The sequence below is a fragment of the Rhinolophus hipposideros genome (assembly GCF_964194185.1).
Source record: "Rhinolophus hipposideros genome assembly, chromosome: 8".
In the NCBI taxonomy this organism is placed as follows: domain Eukaryota; kingdom Metazoa; phylum Chordata; class Mammalia; order Chiroptera; family Rhinolophidae; genus Rhinolophus; species Rhinolophus hipposideros.
The window spans coordinates 32953361-32973466 of NC_138054.1; the positions used below are offsets into that span (position 1 = coordinate 32953361).

The 20106-nt window shown below is 34.6% G+C and overlaps 1 protein-coding gene across 2 annotated transcripts in view; it reads left to right on the forward strand.

Annotated features, from left to right (window-relative positions):
* Positions 1–20106, forward strand: part of TTLL7 (tubulin tyrosine ligase like 7) — a 123324-nt gene that overhangs the window by 33752 nt on the left and 69466 nt on the right. For both annotated transcript variants that reach the window (XM_081056559.1, XM_081056560.1), the window contains 5 exons: positions 10210–10418; positions 10633–10764; positions 13358–13479; positions 14333–14400; positions 18625–18783. In XM_081056559.1, coding sequence (XP_080912685.1) covers positions 10394–10418; positions 10633–10764; positions 13358–13479; positions 14333–14400; positions 18625–18783 — 506 coding nt within the window. In that variant the 5' untranslated portion in view covers positions 10210–10393. The remainder of the gene's footprint in view (positions 1–10209; positions 10419–10632; positions 10765–13357; positions 13480–14332; positions 14401–18624; positions 18784–20106) is intronic.

Consider the following 20106-nt stretch of genomic DNA (forward strand, 5'->3'; position numbering starts at 1 on the left):
GCTATTCTGCAGTAGCAGTATTCTTTCTCTCTGTGTCTGTTCTCCTACCCATCAGACTCTTGCCATCTCTCTCCTGGACTTTTGCAACACCCTCTAAGACTCGCTGTTCTCCACTCCTGCCCCTCTCCCATCCAGCCCCCATCATAACTGCTAGTGTAATCTATCAGAAAGAAATTTGGATTATGTTACTCCGCTGGAAGTACTTCAGTGACCTCACATTGCTTATCAAGGTGAGGACCAGACCTGAGTTTCCAACAGTGTGACTTTAGAACATGATACTTTCAAGGAGGCACACAGTGGTTCAAACAAAAGTATTTTGGCTATTTCATGCTTACCTATTATTTCAAAAAGGTAAAAGATGAGGAAGGTCTATTCATTCTTTGTATTAAGAATTACATCTTCAGTATGTACAAGCACACAGGTGCTCACTCTCTGTAGAACAGGATGGCTATTGCACCTTCCCCCTTTCTCTCAAGAGGTATTGGACTTGGTGTTTATCATTCCCGTGTATGAAGTTCTTTACACATTTCATATGTATTAATTCCTAAAATCTATATATCTCAATATATATCATATATTATAGTTTTACATTATTTACCATTTTATTTTACATAAATGATATATATTGCTGTATGTATTCCCCAATACATTTTGATCTGCATTGTTTGTGTGATTTATCATGTACCATGTTTCCCTGAAAATAAGACAATCAGCTCTAATGCGTCTTTTGGAGCAAAAATTAATATAAGACCAAGTCTCATTTTACTATAAGACCAGGTATAATATAATGTAATATAATATAATGTAATGTAACATAGTATAGTATAATATAATATAATATACTGGGTATAATATAGTATAATATAATATAATATAATATAATATAATATAATATAATATAATGTAATATAATACCGGGTCTTATATTAAGTTTTGCTCCAAAAGACGCATTAGAGATGATTGTCCAGCTAGGTCATTTTTTTGGGGAAACACGGTAGTTCTAATACATTTATTTTCACTTGTGTGTAGCACATTCATTGTATGAGTATATCATAATGTTTTCATCCTCTTGGTGATGTTCATTTTTACACCTCCCGTTTTTCAGTCATTCATACATAATGTTTTCAGATGAAGCTTCCATGCTTCTGGCCCAATACTTGGGAGTAGAGGGTATATTAGTAATTTCTGTGGTTGCTGTTAATCATACAAGGTGTGGTAAAAAGATATGGTAAATGTTTAAATAAAAAAAACTTATTACGGTAAAAGACATATTGCCATTATTAATTCTCCTCACAATACTCCCCCTCAGTTCCAGCACACTTATCCCACCATTCTTGTCACTTTCTGAAGCAGTTCTGGAAGTCCTTTTTCGTGAATGTCTTTGCTTCATCCTCCATCATGACAACACTCCATGTCACACACATCTCTTGTAGTATGGCAATTTCTGTCAAATAACACTACAGTGCGTCCATATTCACCTTATTCAGCTATCTAGCACCGTGTGACTTCTGGCTCATCCCCAAAGTCAAAATGACCATGAAAAGTAAACATTTTCTATCTATACAGTTCTTTGAGGCAACCACGATGGTACAACTAAAGACACTCACGAGAGAGGACTTCCAGAACTGCTTCGAAAAGTGGCAAGAACTATGGGATACGTGTGTTTGAAGAGAGGGGGAGTATTTTGAGTGAGATTAATGGCAATATATCTTTTACTGTAATAATTGTTTTTTATTTAAACATTCACCATATCTTTTATGTTCAATGCTTTCTGGTAGATCGCATCTTGAAAATGAATGTCTTATTACTAGGCCATAAAGAAGAATGAAATCTTACCATTTGCAATGATATGGATGGACCTAGAGAATATTATGCTACGTGACATAAGTCAGATGGAAAAAGACAAATGCCATATGATCTCACTTATATGTGGAATCTAAAGAATAGAGTAAATGAACAGGCTTATCAGAAACAGTCTCAGAGATATAGAGAAAAAACTGAGGGTTGCTAGATGGGAGGGGGGTAGAGATGGGGGAGACTGTGAGGGGATTAGAAAGCACAGTTGTAACCACAAGATTGTCATTGCAATACGAAAGACAGTTTAAGAGGTATAATCAGTAATGTTGTAAAGATTTTGTAGGGTATCTGATGGACACTTGTCCTACCGGGGAGACCACTTAATGGACAGTGTAGGTGCTTGACTGCTGCGGTGTACACCTGAAGCTGAAGCTGAATAGTGATGGGTGTCGACTGATTTTACACACACACACACACACACACACACACACACACACACACACACTATGTATTCACGGGATGGGGAGTGCAGCTCAGGGAATGGGGTCAGTGGAACTGTGGTGGGTGTGTGATTTCGGAGGGGTGGTAGATTGGGGGAGGAAGGTTATCACTTTGTGAGGGTGTAAATATCTACCTATTACATTGTTTTGCAATACAATTTTTGTTTTGAAACTAATAATAAAAAAGCAATAAGGAAAATGAATGTCTTAGTTGCTCAGTCTTGGCAGCTGGTTTGGGCTGAAGCAAGGGGTATAATCTCTTTCTAGGTTAGCAACACCTCACCTCACTCAGCCGGGCAGTCTGCAGCAGCAAGTGAGATCCTTTGTCGCAGAGTTCTTCCTTTCCAGCTGCTCAGAGCCTCCTTGGCAAATACTTTCTCCTCCACTTGTTGCTTGACCAGGTGATGTCTAAGTCATCCACATGGCTCTGCTTCAAAAGGCTAGTGAGGAGGGAAAGGTCACCCACTTTCTTGGAGTTTGCACATGCCACTGACCCTTGGCCCTCTTGTCCAGTGGTTCTCAAACTTTAGCCTGCGTCAGAATCACATGGAGTGCCTGTCAGTTCTGGGAGTCCTCTTTCGTGATTGTCTTTCCTTCATCCTCCATCATGACAACGCTGGGCCTCACCCCCAGTTTCTGATGCAGGAGATCTGGGGCTGGACCTGAGAATATTCATTTCTAATATGTTTGCAGGTGATGATGCTTCTGCTGTTCCTGGGATGATACTTTGAGAATCACTGCTTTAGGCCAACATTTCTTAACCCATTAAATTAAATTTAGGTGAAATTTAAATTTAATTAATTAATTTTTTGATTTATTGGACTTCTTTAATATGAAGATATAATTTCACATCACCTACATGAATTTCAAAATAATTTTATAATTTTCACATGTTATAAAGAAGGGCTTTAAGTTAAAATATTTGCGTCAGCATATTACACATTGAGGTTGTTTAGAATCTCACTACCCAAAGTGTGAGCTGTGGACCAGAATACCTTGAAACTTATTAGAAATGCAGACTTTCAGGTCCCACCCCAGACCTGATGAATCAGAATCTGAAGTTTGACACTTTCCCCAGGTGATTGTTATGCACATAAAAGTTTAAGAAGCAGCTGGCCTAGGGCTCACATGAAATCCAATTCTAGTAATATTCAAAACAAATAAAAATACTTCAAATTTTAATGTTCAAAAAGTGGCGCATATCATTCGCTTTCATTTTCTTACTTTCTTGTACGAAAAAGTATCATTTCTTCGAAAAGAAAAATAATATATCAAATTTGGTTTGGGGACTATCTACTAAAATTTAGTGATGTGTTATAGGACAAAAATGGAAGAAATCGTCTTCATGTTTGGAGATATTACTAATTGCACATGAAAAAGCAACTGTCTTATTTTAATAATTTTCATGAAATAATAATTTCTGACTGCTACTTGCAATAGCTTCTCTATAAATAACACATTGGGTATATGGAGAGCGTTTCCCCCCCCCCCAAAGTAAAAGCTTAATTGGATATTGGGTATGCTTTTTGCTATATTTATTATTTTTTTATTTTTTTTTGAAGTAGTAGAAACATCTTTCATCAGATAATTACAGTTTAGGAATTCAGAGGTGATTGTCTTGAGGCAAAATTGCAGAATTCTTATCATTTAAAAATGTTTTTATAACTTGTGTTTTAATATCATTGTTCAGTATATCTCTTTTCTCTAAATAACTGTCAATGGGAACAATAACAAGATAACCTTTTAGGGTTGTGAAGGTCAGAGTTTTATATGTAAAAACCTAGACCAGTGCCTGGCACATGGTATGTTTTACAAAGTGACTGCATCCTCCTCTTGTCTTCGCCCTCTTCCTCACCGTCGTATCACAGTCCATAGCCTCTCAGGAGAGAGAAGTTTAATATCTAGTGTGTAAAGCCAATGGGTAGACTGGCTTCAGTACAGAGTCTCAGCTATGTTTTTCCAGGCAGAGGAGAATACTATACATGGAGAGAGAGCTAGAATGTAGTGTCTAGGGGTTGGGGGAGCTAGGTTCAAATAGGGAGTAATAAAGGTTGGAGTCTGCCATGGTTGTCAGTGTTACTTTTTTTCCTACTGGTCACTTGATGATGACTGCACTTCCTAACTCGTTGGCTAGGATCATGTGAGTGCGTTAGGCCACTGAATGAGGAGCAGACATTTTATGTGTCATTAGTTGTCTGTGTGAGATCTTCCACAACTTTCTTTACACCTGGCAGGGTGATTGTTAGGCTGATGGCTGCTCTGACAGCTGGGGTTCCTGCGTGACTCTGACGTGTGAGCACTCCTGCCAGTCTTCGGTCGGCATGTAGCATGATCAAGAAGTAGAGCTGAGTTGTTTAAAGCTCCTGGGGTTGGGGGGTTGTTTATTATTAGAGCCTATATTGACTAATAAAGATTTTTTTTCTGATGGGTTTTGAGAATTGAAAAATACAATAGGATACTAAGTGTGGAATGGGGTGAGGGTGAGCTAGATGCCAAAACTGTGACACGAGCGGCTTACTAAAGAGAGTCATCAAATCTAATGTCAGTACTGGGGACACGAGGTGGAGGGGTTGGGATCTTCCTCCCGACCCCCCTGCCCCATTCAGAAGAGTGACACGCTAGCAAAAGTATGTAAAACCAGTTACATACATTGTAAGACATGTTTGTGGTACTCCTTGTCAGTGTGAGAATAGTACTTTTAAACTCAATGTAGAAAATAAATACAGTGCCTCGGAAAACCAGGATTTAAGAGAAAGAACTATGTTGGAGGGTTTAAAGATTGTTTGGTACCACAGAAAGTAGTATGTTTCCCCATTCCCTCCCCATCACATGTTTACATTTACACATTCTTACATGCCCATATATATGTGCACATATGCATAATATTTTAACAGCTCCAGTTGTGATAACCAGTCATTGCCCTCCTTGAAATATCACCTTCCCAATGAGACGCGTCTGGGTACAATATTTAACATTGCAATCTTCATCTTCCTTTCCCTCCACATGCGATGTCTGTCCCCTCAGTCCCAAAGTACTTAGCATTTTCTCTAGTTTACTTATTTCATACGTTGACTGTTATTTTTTGTCTCTTCCCCTACTAGAATTCAAGTGCCACAAAAAAGGACATTTTTTGTACATTTTGTTCATTGAGAACAGGGCTGATACATAACAGTATTTGTTGAATTGCAGTATGTTTATGAAGGAGAAACAGGAAGACAGTCTGAATGGGGATAGCTGCCTAGGTGTTCCAAGAAGAGAAATGAAATCTGATGCAACTTTGGGATCTCAACCATATTTTAAACCACAGTTTGATTTTCTTGCTCTCATTCTGTAGTTTATAAAATATTCCAGTCAAGCAGAATTAAGCTTCTTTGTGAAATCTTCAATATGTCATGTTTAAAGACTTGAGTTTTGAAGGTGGCAGAAAAGGTAGGAAGGAACATGGCTTTAGAGAAAAACCATTTCATTGTCGCCTGTTAGCTGTAACTTTGGGCAAGTTACGTAACCACAGAGTCTTAAATTTTCCCATCTGTAAAATTGGAATAAAATCAGGGCATTTGTTAGATGAACTAACTACACACAGAGGTATGTGAAAGTGCTTAGGACACAGTAGGTACTGGCTTATAAAATTGGAATAAAATCGGGGAATTTGTTAGGTGGACTAAATACACACAAAGATATGTGAAAGTGCTTAGCACACAGTAGGTACTGGCTTATGTTGGTTTTCTTTTCCTTCCCCTCCTCACCATAAAACAGCTTTTATTACATTTTTAATAATATTTTACATGTTTCCAATTTAGCCTTAATTCTATTTCCCATTGACCTTTTGATAGATTATTTTAATAATCTATAATGAGATAAAATTTTACAAATATTAGGTTGGTGCAAAAGTAATTGCTGTTTTTGCAATTATTTTTAACCTTTTAAACCACAATTACTTTTGCAGGAACCTAATATGTACAAAGAGAATTATATACAGAATTCACCAGAGCATGGATTATTGGTGATTGTTGGGGAAGGTCTGATTTTCTGTCATGTTATTGACTCAAAAGATGTTTTGTCTTCTTGTCATCAAAAATATCAACAATGCTATCTTCATTGGTTGGCATTTTAGGCTTTCAGGCTGGAAAGGACCAATTCCCTCCTGTTTCATATTAAGAAATTAAGTTATGTATCTGATAAGTGGCAGAGTAAGGGATAAGAATTCAAATTGAATTCTTGTTCAGTGTTCTTTTTACTGTATTATTCTTCTGTCTAAATGAATTATTTTCAACTAAATGAAATATAAAATTTAATGGGTTTTGTTATTAACATGATAATATTGACATAAATGTTTATCACATATGTTTAACGCTTTGAATAGGCAGTTCATGCCCAGGGCACCAAAGGGTGTACAGAAAAGTAAGTGTTCTTTAGCTCCGCCCCCAGCCACAACCTGCCACCACTTCTCTGTGCGTATATTCCATATCTTCTTCTATCATTTTACCCAAATGTAAACTTTTATGTACTCTGATCTTTTTTCACTTAAAATTGTAACAGTAATATGTTGTAAATGATATGTATTTGCTTCTCATATCTCCATTACCATCGCTCCTTCCTTCCAGCTGCTGTTCATTAATTAAGTGGTTTTTCGATTCGTGAACAAGTGCTTACTGAGCACTGTGTCAGGCACTGTTCTAGGCCCTGTGAGCAGAGGAGTGAACACGATAGAAAAAAACCACTGTCTTCATGGAGCTTACCTTTTTGGTTTTGTGGTTGGTGATATATTAGGGGTACAAAGAACAGTCTCTATAATAGACCCAAAGAGGTAAATAAGATGAATTTATTCAGACATGATCTGAGGAAGCTTTGAGGAAAAAGTGGAAATTTGTCTGGATTTTAAGTGATGGGTAGAACTGGGGAAAAAAGCGTACTCTAGCCCAAGTGTATTGGACTTATATTTTTGTTGTTTCAGGTTTGTGTATCTATTATTTTGCATAGTAGCACTTGAAGTTCTACATTCTAGGTTACCATTGGCCTGAAATTTTGGAATGGCCTCTTTGTTTGCAAAATAAAATTGTTTCTTTCTCTTTGCAATCAATATCTGCTTATCTCCTAATTCTTTTACTCAATTTGTTTAGTTGAACTAGGGGTAGGGTTTTTTATAGATGATGCGACCTATTTTTATAGTTACAAGAGTTTTCTTCTTTGATTTACTTTTTTTCTTATGATTTTATATGTGTTATATTCTAATTAACTATTATTTGCTTCAGTGCCATTATGTGCTTACAGCAGAGGTTGTCAACCTTGGCTGCGCACTAGAATCATTTGGAGAGTTTTAAAAATACTGATACTACGGCCCTACCTATGTCTGAGGTGTGGCCTGGGTACCAGGATTTTCAGGAGCTCTTCAGGTGATTCAACTTTGCAGCCAAGCTTCAGAAACCATTGGCTTTCAGTACTTCAGAAGTAACTGAAACATGCTTTCGGCTTTTAGAAAGTAGGTAACCATGGCTAATCTGAGTGTTGTGATCAATCTCAAATCTCTTGCTTAGAATAAAGTGAAATGATTAGAATTGGGATGGCAGGCTTGAGTCCTTGACTTTGTTAAAGCACTTTTATTGTTCACCAAACCATACATGGAATTAAATAAAGCTTATATGTGAATAGACTAATTTTAAGCCTTTAAATTCCTATGTAGATAGAGGGAGGGGAAACAGTTCTTGTTTTGATCTCTGTACAACTCAAAGTCATTTGCCTCATAATTTAAGTCAGAAATTAACAAGTTTGTTTTTAGAGCCTATAACAATTACTAATTTGTTGTTAGTATAGTTAGGCAAACATTGTTCTCAGACTCTTGTTGACTTTGTTACCTACTTTCAATGTAATATGTACTCTGTTACCATAAGAGGATCTTTGTTTACTCCAGTAACAAGATGTTGGTCAAGGATTTGTAAACTCAAACAGTTACCTCCCTGAGGTATCAGACACCTTCCAGAAATAAATCAAGTTGAACTTTAGACTATTCTTTTCTTTTGTTCTGAAAAAAATCTAGTCTATTTCCAGCTTGGAATTGGGAGCTGAGATGAGGTCAGGGATGTTTACTGTGATTTCACTTTTTGGTTTGAAGTATTCTGAATTTCCTGAATACACCCATATCTTGCATTATGTATAGAAATAGGATAGCAAACTTATTTTACATCTAATATAGCATATTAGCATGATGTCTGAAAATAGCGGGGCATAGTGTATAGGTGACTAGTGTAATCAGAATTGGGTTCAAATCCTAGGCTTTCTATTTATAAACTGTGTTACCTTGATTTATTTAACTTATTAGCCTTAGTTTCCATATCTGGAAAATTGGGGGAAATGATACTTAACTTCTAGATTTGTTAATGAGATAAAATATTTACATTCTTAACACGTACCTGTCCACAGTTGGTCTGTAATAAATAATAGTTTCATAGTTTTAAGATTGAATTATTCTAGGAATTATTCTAGTAAAAATGATACCTGAGAACAAATTAAGCTCTAAATTTTCTTTAGTAATGAGTCTAATTAATAATGACTATTTGGAGTGATGTCTGTAAGTCATATTTTATGTAGCTGAATTTCTGAATTTCTAATAAACCTGATAATATCTTGACATCATACTTTTGTTTATCATGGTAGGTTTTCATCTTTTTCATTATGTTTAGAGACATATTACAAGAACTAAAATATTCTTACAATATGAAGGGAGAAATTAGAAAGTTGACAGTATAGACTGGGCAGTATAGTGTAGTAAAGGCGTAAATTCCTAGGTTCATACATATACAATGAAAATATAGGTGAAGTGTAATATAGGTCATGTTGAAGTGTAGCCAAATCAAGTGAATTCATTCATTAAAAAATATTTATTGCATTCCTTTGTCTGCCCAAATAAGATCATCATAGCAATGACTCCTCCCATTTTCTGCCTTTCAAAATTGCTGTCATTTTTAAAGGCATAGTTCAAATGTCTGTTTTATAGTGTACCTACTCCTCTTCCCCATCGCACACACCATTAAAAGGAATCACTGTTTTCTGCACTCTGTCAGCATGTGACTTTAACCCTGCCACTTATTTCACCATTTCGTTTTAAAAACATTTAAGCTTATGGCATTGTTTTGGAGGTTATATGGGTTACCACTGCCTTTGACATCAGAGAGATGTTAATTTAATCTCCATTTTGTCACTTAACTTTCTTTGTAAAGATTTCTCCTTTCTGTGATCTAAAAATGTATTTACTTGTAAGATGGGATAAAAGCTTCTAATTCATAGTTTTATTGAAAGATTAAGTAGTAAAAGAAGCCTAAGATAGTAAGTTTTCGATAAACAGTAGCAAATATTATTGTTTGTGTGTGGCATGTTATTTATTGTATGTAAATATGATACGTGACTTAAATAAAGCCTCCTCCTCTAGACTGCACACATTGAGGGAATCATCTCTTGGCATTTTGTACAAGGTTTAAAACATTAACAAATGTTGGTTGATTAAATACATTAAATACAGTAACACTATCTTTACTTTTATGATTTTATATGTGGGATATAAAACTGAAACAAATGAACAAGACAAACAAACAAAAACTCATAGACATAGACAATAGTACAGGGGTTACCAGAGGGTAAGGGGGAAGAGGTGCTCTAGAAGAAAAAAAGGGGGTCAAATATATAGTGATGGAAAGAGAACTGACTCTGGGTGGTGAGCACATAATGTGATATATAGATGATGTATTGTAGAAATGTACACTTAAAACCTATATAATTTTACTAATCAATGTCACCTCAATAAATTTAATAAAAAATAATAAAAAATAAGATGCTATTCTTATCACAAAAAAAGAGTTGTATTGGCATATATCAACACTTTTTTATAAAAGATTTTTTTCTAAATGACTTTGTTTTGAAGTCTGAACAGGTATCTTCTTATCCCATAACGTCAGTGCCCTGAAATCCGAGTATTCCACGAAGATAATATGATAGGAACTTTCAGTGGTTTGGAGCCGTATCCTACTTAGACTAATGTGGGCCTTCCAGATTTCCTGAGAGCTTGGTACAGAGCACACACTGCTTGCTAATCGACTCAGGCAATAATGCCATCTCTGCCTCAAGAAAGAGGTAAGCAAATCAACTTAATCACATTATAAAATATAGATGTATTATATATCATCATTGCTACTAATGTTTGTAAGAATTAAAAATTAATTGGGGACTCTTAAAAAAGAACTACAACTTATAATTTTACCTTTTTTGGCGGGGGGGCATTTGTGTTTTCAGGTATGGAATTTTTGTTATTTCAATGATATTTGGTTGGTTTACATTTCTTTTAAAGTTATTCAGGGACCCTCTCCCCTGGATCTGAATACAGAATTGCCTTATCAAAGCACAATGAAAAGGAAAGTCAGAAAGAAGAAAAAGAAGGGAACAATTACAGCAAATGTTGCTGGGACAAAGTTTGAAATTGGTAGGTCTCCTCAGAATTATGATATTTTCATACATGTTGGAAAAACTAGATTGATGTTGAAAACAGTGTAGAAATTCAGAGAGATATTATTTTTTTATATAATGGGTTTTTAAGTGACTTCTATAAAATTTTACTTTTTATGAGATATTTAACATATCAACAATCAAATTGAACATCAATATAAATTAAAAGCTTTAGTTATTAATGCGGATGATTTTGACTAAACTTAATTTTAAATTCAAGTATAAAATAATAAGAACATTAAATAAATTAAAATGTTAGTGTAAAATTTGAGGTTTTTATTAAAATCAATGAGAACCTGACTTACAGAATAGAGTAAAAACATATTTCTCTCTATGTTTAAAAATTATTTTGATGATGCTGTTACTTTTTATTAATAAAAGTCTAGTTTTTATATGTAAACAATATTTATAATATGAAGAACAGATAAGAATTGTTTTAAATTAAGATACTTTGACCACCATTGTGCAACTCATTATAAATATCATAACTACTCAAATAATATTCCTCTTTTATTAATAATTTTGCATTAAAAGAGTTGAGGAAAGTCATAATCATATGAACCTCAAGGATGTTAGTTATTCTTAGCCTTATTAATCTTTCAGAATCTCATTTCCATTTATAGTAGCTCACCAAAGTTTATCAGCAATCAATGGACTATTTCATTGGAATTGAGGTCCCCCAATATTCTATTCCAATGGGGGTTCCCCAGAAGAAAAGACTTTAAGCAAGTTGGTGTGAAAGGGTGAGATGTGAATTGTTCAGGGTTTATTTACAGCATATTTTCTAGAGTGAGAAAACAAGAGTGAGGTGACCATTGTAAAAGTGATTGGTGGATGGTGTTAACTTACCCTCTCAACCTACTTTTAAGGTTCAAAGGAACCTTGGTTTAAAGGAGAGTGTGTAAGAGCAGTTTCTTCTCACTTTCCCAGGAAGTATTCAGAGAGTCAAAGTTGCATTATTTTTCATACTGATTGCAGTTCCATTTCCCTCATCAAGGTCTTCCCAGTGATTTCTGAGAGGCCCTGAACATGCTCTCAGGTACAGGTCTGCTCATGTACCTCATCATTGTTTTATGCTTGTGAGCCAGTTAAAGGAGCCTCTCGGGCTGCATCGCTGTTGCCCTATGAGCTCTGGGTGGCACAGCAGCTCCTGAGCCATCAGGACGCTGAAGCTGCCTGGTGCTCTGTGGCAGACCAGAGAGGAACAGTCCTTTCTCCAACTCTTGTCACCTGGGCCTTCAGAACAACCCCAAGTTTTACTGAACTTCTTCTGGAAAACAGCAACTTCAGCTCAATAGCCCCTCCCCCGACCTCATCCACCTCCAAGCACTGTTCTCCTCTTTTATACCTGTGTTCTAGATAGGATTACATAAAAAGTCCTTTCTTTGTCCTCAGCCGAAAAAGCAATCAAGAGTTACTAGGATTTGAGACCCAGCAGGTGTTTGCGCCTCTGTTTCATGCTTGAGCCAGATAAATTCAGTCAATTATTCCCCTTTTCTTTTTAAATTTTACCTTTCAGTTACAGTCAACATTGAATATTATTTTATACTAGTTTCAGGTATACAGCATAGTGGTTAGACCTTTATATAATTTACAAAGTGAACCCCTGGTAAATCTAGTACCCACCTGGCACCATACACAGTCGTTATGGTATTACTGATTATATTCCTTATGCTGTACTTTACATCCCCGTGACTACCAATTTGTCATTTGATCCCCCCTCTTTTTTTTTTACCATTTCTCCTCATATTTCAGGTACCAGTAAAAGTAATACGTTTCAAAATAAAATACTGAAGCATTGCTATATAGTTACACCATTCTATTAGACTTAGAATTCTTTTGGAACCCAAAATTTATCCTAAGTATTCCGCTTATCTTTATTCTAGATAAGAATAAACTTGACATTTATTGGAAGAAAAATGTCAGTATTTTAAGTGGTATCTAAATCAGAGAGGAATATATGTAGTTTGTACTGGAAAACAAGCTTTTCTCCAAGCATACATTTTTTCAGTAGGGTCAGAGGGTTTTTAACAAAAAGGAGGGCCAGTTTCAAAATCTCTGCAGTGAATTCTGCTTTATTGTTTTCTATCCTGAGTCAACCTCGCTGACTTGGTTTTAACTGATAAAAATAATTTGAACTTGGGAAGTGGAAAGTATAGTATAGCTCTAATAATCAGAGGATATTTTTATCTTTTCCCTTGTATTTAGCCCAAGGTTACAAAAAAGCCATCAAAGTACATTTTCCTGACTAGAGGTATTGTCTCAGCTGTGTGTGTGTTTTCCTTGTGTCATGAATAATCCCTAACCTCTTTAGCAGTTTTGTGTACCTGTTAATTCTCAGAGCATTGAAACAGGATTTTGGGTGCAACATGAAAACAGTCCTCAGTTACTGTTGAGCATTATTTGGCCCTTGATAAATTGTGACTAAAAATAAGGTTATGCAATAACTAATGGCTATTTTGCCAATAAAGTACTTTGAGCTAAAATTTATATATAGCTAAGAATGTTTCCCCAATGAATCTGTTTCAGAAGTATTTTACTCGTGGTTTAACTTAACCTTTTACTTGCAGTTCGTTTAGTAATAGATGAAATGGGATTTATGAAAACTCCAGATGAGGATGAAACAAGTAACCTTATATGGTGTGATTCTGCGGTTCAGCAGGAGAAGATTGCAGAGCTGCAAAATTACCAGGTGGCTATTAATCATGACTAATTGCTGCTCATTAGCAAAGTTATATGAATTCCCTTATTATTTTCTTTTGATAGGGTTCTTAATATGTTGACCTGTTCAATTTCAGTCCCAACTTACCTGAATAGCCTGTTTTGTTGCTGTCCAGTTGTGCTGATTCTTTATATGAAGCTTGTGTCCTTTCAAGTTTAACTTTTAACCTCTTTCCATATTTAAAGAAGGCATGATAGAAGAAAACTCTTTTAGGCTGGTGCTTTGCGTTGTACTTAAAGATGAATGATGGAAAATAGGTTGCCCAGAGAGATCAGGATGTGGAAATATCTTGTAGTGTTGGCTATGTGGAATCTGGCTTCATTCTTTTATTTTTAGGATGTAATACAAACATTAAAAATAGACAGCTAACTAAAAAGTCAAATGCACAGAATTTTAGACAATTGACATTTTGTATAGTTCTCCATCTGTTAGTATAAAACGTAATACAAAATTTACTGTAGGGAACAAATGAGTCCATTTTCACCAGTTTTTCTACAATGCATATCTGTATGAATATAGTAAATTTAGAATACCAAAAGTAATTTTGACATTAAATTATCACTTATTCAACACAGAAAATTGTAACTTTAATATCTATATAAACACCTTTTTCTTATTTCTTGAAAATTTTGCAATTTTATTCTCTGATTTCCATAGACTCTTTAATTCATTGTAGGTGATTTAATTTAAATATTTTACATGAATAATTGTGTTTATTAAAACATGAAAACTCATGTTTTAATGGATGTAACTGTATTCTAGTATAAATGAATATATTCAGTAAGTCAATGAGAATATTAATGTTTACCTTTTTATTTTCCAGAGGATCAACCATTTTCCAGGAATGGGGGAGATCTGTAGGAAGGATTTCTTAGCAAGAAATATGACCAAGTAATCTTCATTTTCTTGTAATCGAGAAGACTTGTTCGAAATTTACGTTTTAAGTATTACAGTGCTAACTTTCACAAGGCTACATTGCTTTGAGATGATGTTTTGATGGAAGAGATAGAATTTTAGAGCTAGCAGGGTCTTAAAAGTTCTCAGGTTCTATTTCTCTACTCTGCAGAAGAGGTAACTGAGAATCAGAGGAATGAATATCTTGCACAAAGTCAAATAAATGTTAATAGCAGAGCTGGAGCAGAATCTTGGTTTCCAGAACTCAGGGTTCTTTTTACTTTTTATTCAGTATCTACTTACTTATTTTCAGTTAAAGTTTATAAGAACTACTCTGTTGTATTACATGCCGTGTGTGCATGTATGTATTCATACACTGGTTATTGAGCATATAATGTGTCCCAGGGACTGTAGTAGATGCCTGAGTGCACACACATACACATAGACACATATATATGTGCTCACCCGGGGATACACATGCAGGTATATTTATCTCTGAGACTACTATTTAGTGTAACAACCTACTTTCATGGGAAAAACTGTTCACGGTTACTTAAGTGTTATACCAAATGAGCTGTAGAATTTTTATGCAGTTTATGTTTCTGTTGATTAGATATTTTTGTTTAAGAAAGTTAAGTGATAAATTGAGAAAAATTTTAAAAAGAAATCTCTTCCACAGAGAAAGGTCGGTAAACTTGTATGTGTGATTAACGAAATATTCGTATGTATCCATGTGAAAGTTTGTACATCTATTTACTCAACAGATATTTTATGCATGTCTGTTTTATAGCCTAGAGACTGTTAACATTGAAGTAAACAGCATAAATGAAGCCTATTTCCTGCCTAGAACTCACATTTGAGTACGGGAGAAAGACTGATACATACAATACAGTTGGTTGTGCCACGTTAGAGTAGAGTCAGTGTATGGTGGTGACAAAGATGGTGGGAGATATTAGTTTTGGGAGGACAGGGAAGGCTTTCTGGAGAAATTAAGTATAAGATGGTTACTGAAAAATGTATAGGACTTCACCTTTGAGAAGAAGGCAAGGAGATGGAAGGCAAAGACAACAGTGGGAGAAATATATGGAGACTTAAACTAATATGATATGTTTGGGGAATTTTAGGCAGTTCCTGTGGTTGCATAGCATGTTGGGAGGCTTAACTGGAGATGATACCATTGATAATACAAAGGCTAGGCTATGCATGACATGATATTATGTTTTATTTAATCATTGAGTCTTTAATTTCTTTAACTACTTAAGAAACATTTTTGTTTATCCTGAAATAAGTGAGTTATTTAATGGGTTTAAGCAGAGAAATAATATGTTTTAGATGATCTTGGTGGCAGTGTAGATAATAGATTCGATGAAAGTTGGACTAGAGGGAGAAAGCCCTGGAGGAGATGAATGCCAACATCCGGTGAGAAATAGTGAGCATCTAAAAAAACCAAAGGAGAGATAGAGTGGGAATGGGGAAGAGAATATAAATCTGAAAAATACGAAGAAGATAGAATTGATAGGACTTCAAAACTGCTATGATGTGAGAATTAAAGAGAAGGAGGAGAGAAGTCTCCAAGATGACTCCTAGGTTTCTGGCTAGGAGTAGGATATTGTGTAGGTGTTACGATCAACTAACATAAAGATTACAGGGAGACTGGATTTCGGAGGAGACAGAATTACCTCTGTAAAATTTTAGACACGTGTTTCATTTAAGGCATTTATTTTCACTTAACACATATTTATTAAATATCTATTATGTGCCAGGCACTGTGCTAAGCTTTGGGCACATGAGGTGATCAAAAGCAGATTCATGGCTTTTACAACTTTGGTTTGCAACTGGGTGATAAGTGTTATAAAAGAGAGGCACATGGTGTTAAATCAATCCGTAGTGAAGTCTAACTTAGGGAGGCATTAGAGAGTTACCCTGAGGAAGTGAATGGAAGCTGAAATACAGATGATGAGTAGGAGTTTCCTGGTGACGATGGTAATTTACAGCCTTCTGGGCAGGAAGAATAGCATGGGCTGAGGTCCTGTGGTAGGAGAAAGCATGAACAGTCAAGGTATTGAAATAAAGATAAGTGTAGCTGGAGCACAGAGATACTGGTGGGGAATGGGGGAGAGATTAGCTGAAGGGTGATTTTTAGGAATAAGGTCTTTGTTCTAAATGCCATAGGAGACGAAAGGGAGATGAAGTTGGTAATATGACCAGATTTGCATTTTGAAAGGATCATTCTGGCTGCTTTGTAGAGAACAGAAGTCTCTACAGAAGTCTCTTGACTCTGGATGGGAGAGTCAAAAGGCTGTGGCAAATATGCAATTTCTCATTCTGTAGAACCCTTGGAATTCTCCTTGTGGACAAAATAATCTCCTAATAGAAAAACAGTTGACCTAGTAACATAACAATAGAGTTAACTAAATCGTATGTCTAATATAATTTAGTAAATCGATGATAGAGCAATGAGCAGAAATTATCCCAGATTCCTAAATTCCTAAGCAAGACCACATTTCTCTTTTGAAGGTTTACATTTTTACATTAAATGATTTGTGCTAGATGAAATAAAGTATTACATGAAATAAAGTATTTCTCTTGAATATATGTGTGCTTAATTTTCCCCCAAATATGTATGTAAAAGGATGTTATTCATAAATACTACATGGTCAGTTTTAAAATACAGAGGGTACCAAAAACATGTATACACGTTTTAAGAAAGGAAAACTGTATTAAAATTGTAATACTCAATATATACCGATAACAAAAGATGAATACAAGTCACGTTTGACTTCTGCAATTACAAGAGTGCTCAAAGTGGTTACCATCAGCGTTCAGACACTTCTGATTATGGTGAACTATTGCTTGAGCAGTTGACCAAAGTGTCCACTTGTACACATATTTTTGGCACCCTCGGTATATTATTCCATATACTGGGGATATAAAAATATACCTTCGGTATATTTTTAACAACATTGTTAAAAATGTTGTTGGAAACAGAAACAAAGACATTAGCATTGTTACTATGTTTCCTTTAGATGTGTGTGTGTGTGTGTGTGTGTGTGTGTGTGTGTGAGTGAGTGTTTCAAACTAGTCAATGTTACCCTATTTTGTACTGAGATTATTTAGCTTGTTGACTTAATCTGGATTTGAAAGATGGATTTGGTAATTATTTCCCTTTTCATAATGGAATTATAACTTCCTTAAAGGATTCAAGAGCACTTGAAATACGATAACCATATGAACCTCCAGTTGTGGAGGCCAAGTTGCTTATGTATTCCATACTCTAGTCTTAGAATTTAGGCCCTACCTCTGTGTATACTACATACTATGATTCTATTTTAGTTTTTTCTAATTTCATTTGGGAACAATAGCTGCTCAACTATAAAAGATTTTCATACATTTATTTAAAAAGACGTTTTTTTGAAACAGATTTTCTTTAATAGATAATATTTTTAAATGTTTCTTTGAATTCATTTTTGTTGGAAATCATTATATAGGAAATGGTTAACATTTGGGATTCATCAAAAGTAAACATTTTATGCCTACTATTATCTGTAAGTTATGTATGTATGTATGAAGCATGATTTGTAGCAAATATAAATAGTAGGACATTCATTGTAGTCATAAAATTACATGTACAGGCATATACAGTTCATATAAACAAAACCTCTACTGACTCAAGGCTTCACATAATGTTCTCAGAAAAGTAGTTAAACTCCAAAAAACACTGGCATAAAAGGCCATCAAAAACTTCCTGTGGTTGACCAGGGGACTCAAATCCATCTTTAAAGAAGCAATATGAATGACACCTGGCTGTGAACGGTTTCCTACTGCCCACCCCCATCCCTGAGGCAGAGTTAAAGACTCCTTGCACACGTTTTCTTGCCTTAGAAGCCTTTATTGCACCTATCAATTCCTTAGGGTAGAGACCATATTAATTTATCTCAGTATGCTCGGTGCTTAGCACATAGTATTTACTCAATAAATGTTTGATCTACTAATGTAATATGTAAGTTAATACATAGGACAGATAATTGTGTCTTTTTTTTCACTAATGTATCCCTAGGTTAAGTGCTTAGCACATAGTAGATGTTTAATAGACATTTGCTGAATGAATAAATGAAGAAATAGAGGGATTTAAATTATTATAATAAATGTCAGTAGCACAGATAAAGAAAATTTACGGAAGTTTGAGTAGAAATTACTTTTCATATTATCTCTAATTTACAGAATGATCAAGTCCCGGCCTCTGGATTATACCTTTGTTCCTCGCACATGGATTTTCCCTGCTGAATATACACAATTCCAGAACTACATGAAAGAATTGAAGAAAAAAAGGAAGCAGAAAACTTTTATAGTAAAACCAGCTAATGGTGCAATGGGTCATGGGTAGGTATTTTTCACCCAGAATATATAAAAAGAATTTGAGGGGAAAAGAATAAATTGTGAACATTCACTCATAGTTGAGTACTAATAGAAAAAAAAAATAGGTTTCTAATTATTGCAGTTTTTTGGAACAAAATATTTAATGAGTTCTTTTACCCTGTCACACAGGCTTCAGTAATTGAGTTTAAAAATTAAATCAACAGGTTGTAAGACTTTAATAGGAGACAACAAAATAAAGATGTTTTTTAATTTTTTTAAACATAAGATGTGCCTTTATAATAATTTTAGAATAAGCGTGGAAAGTAAAATTCAGTTGATACAATAGAGCTAAACTGAAGAAAAGAATAGAAAGGAAATTACTCTTTTCGTTAAATCTTAAAGCAAAATGTGTATTTCTGCTTTACAAATAAGCTTTTTTCTTTATGTAGCCATGGTAATTGGATTGAAAATAAGTAGAACAAATTAAGCTAAAGTATCAAGAACTAGACATGCTAGCTGACAATAAATTATATAAGTTATATTCCTGTTTCCTTTTGCTTTTTTATGTTAATTTTCTGTAATGTACTTTTTAAAAGAAAATGTGGCTGAGGCTGCGTTTAATAAAAACACGAGTCATTTTAATCTTTTGTTTTAAATGCTGTGGGGGGAAAATATTTGGAAATGTAGCTTCCAGGTAAATTACTATTCCAAATTTCTCTAACTTTTAATCACAATTTAATAATTTAATCAGACATTATTTTAAACTATGGTTTAGTAATTTTAAAAATAAAGTTGTAGTATTAGTGGGAATTTAAATTGTTTAATGTAAAGTTAGTTTGCTGTATGTTAGTAGCAAAGGTAATTTTTTTGGGAGGAATAATTGAAGTTCACATTTTTCTCATTTTAATGTTAAAAATATTGTTGAAATATATATGTATGTCTATATATATATTTACATTTAACATTAAAACATTATAAGTATTACCATGATTTGACAACAGTATTAACAATAGCTGTAAAAGCATACTGTACCAGGGTTTATCTCATATAAAGCAGTAGTAGACAGGTAAAGGGTACCTCTCATCTATGCAGTATATCATTTCTTTGCTGATCTTATGTTTGGTTGTCTTATCCATTATGGAAAGTGGGATATTGAAGACTACTACTATTACTATCAACTACTATTATTGAACTCTCCATTTCTTCTTTGAATTCTGTCAGTTTTTGATTCATATATTTTGGAGCTCTGTTGCTAGGTACATATATTTTTATAATTATTATATCTTCTTGATGCATTGACTTTTTAAAGTAATTGTATACTCTTCTACTTTGTCTTCAATAATAATT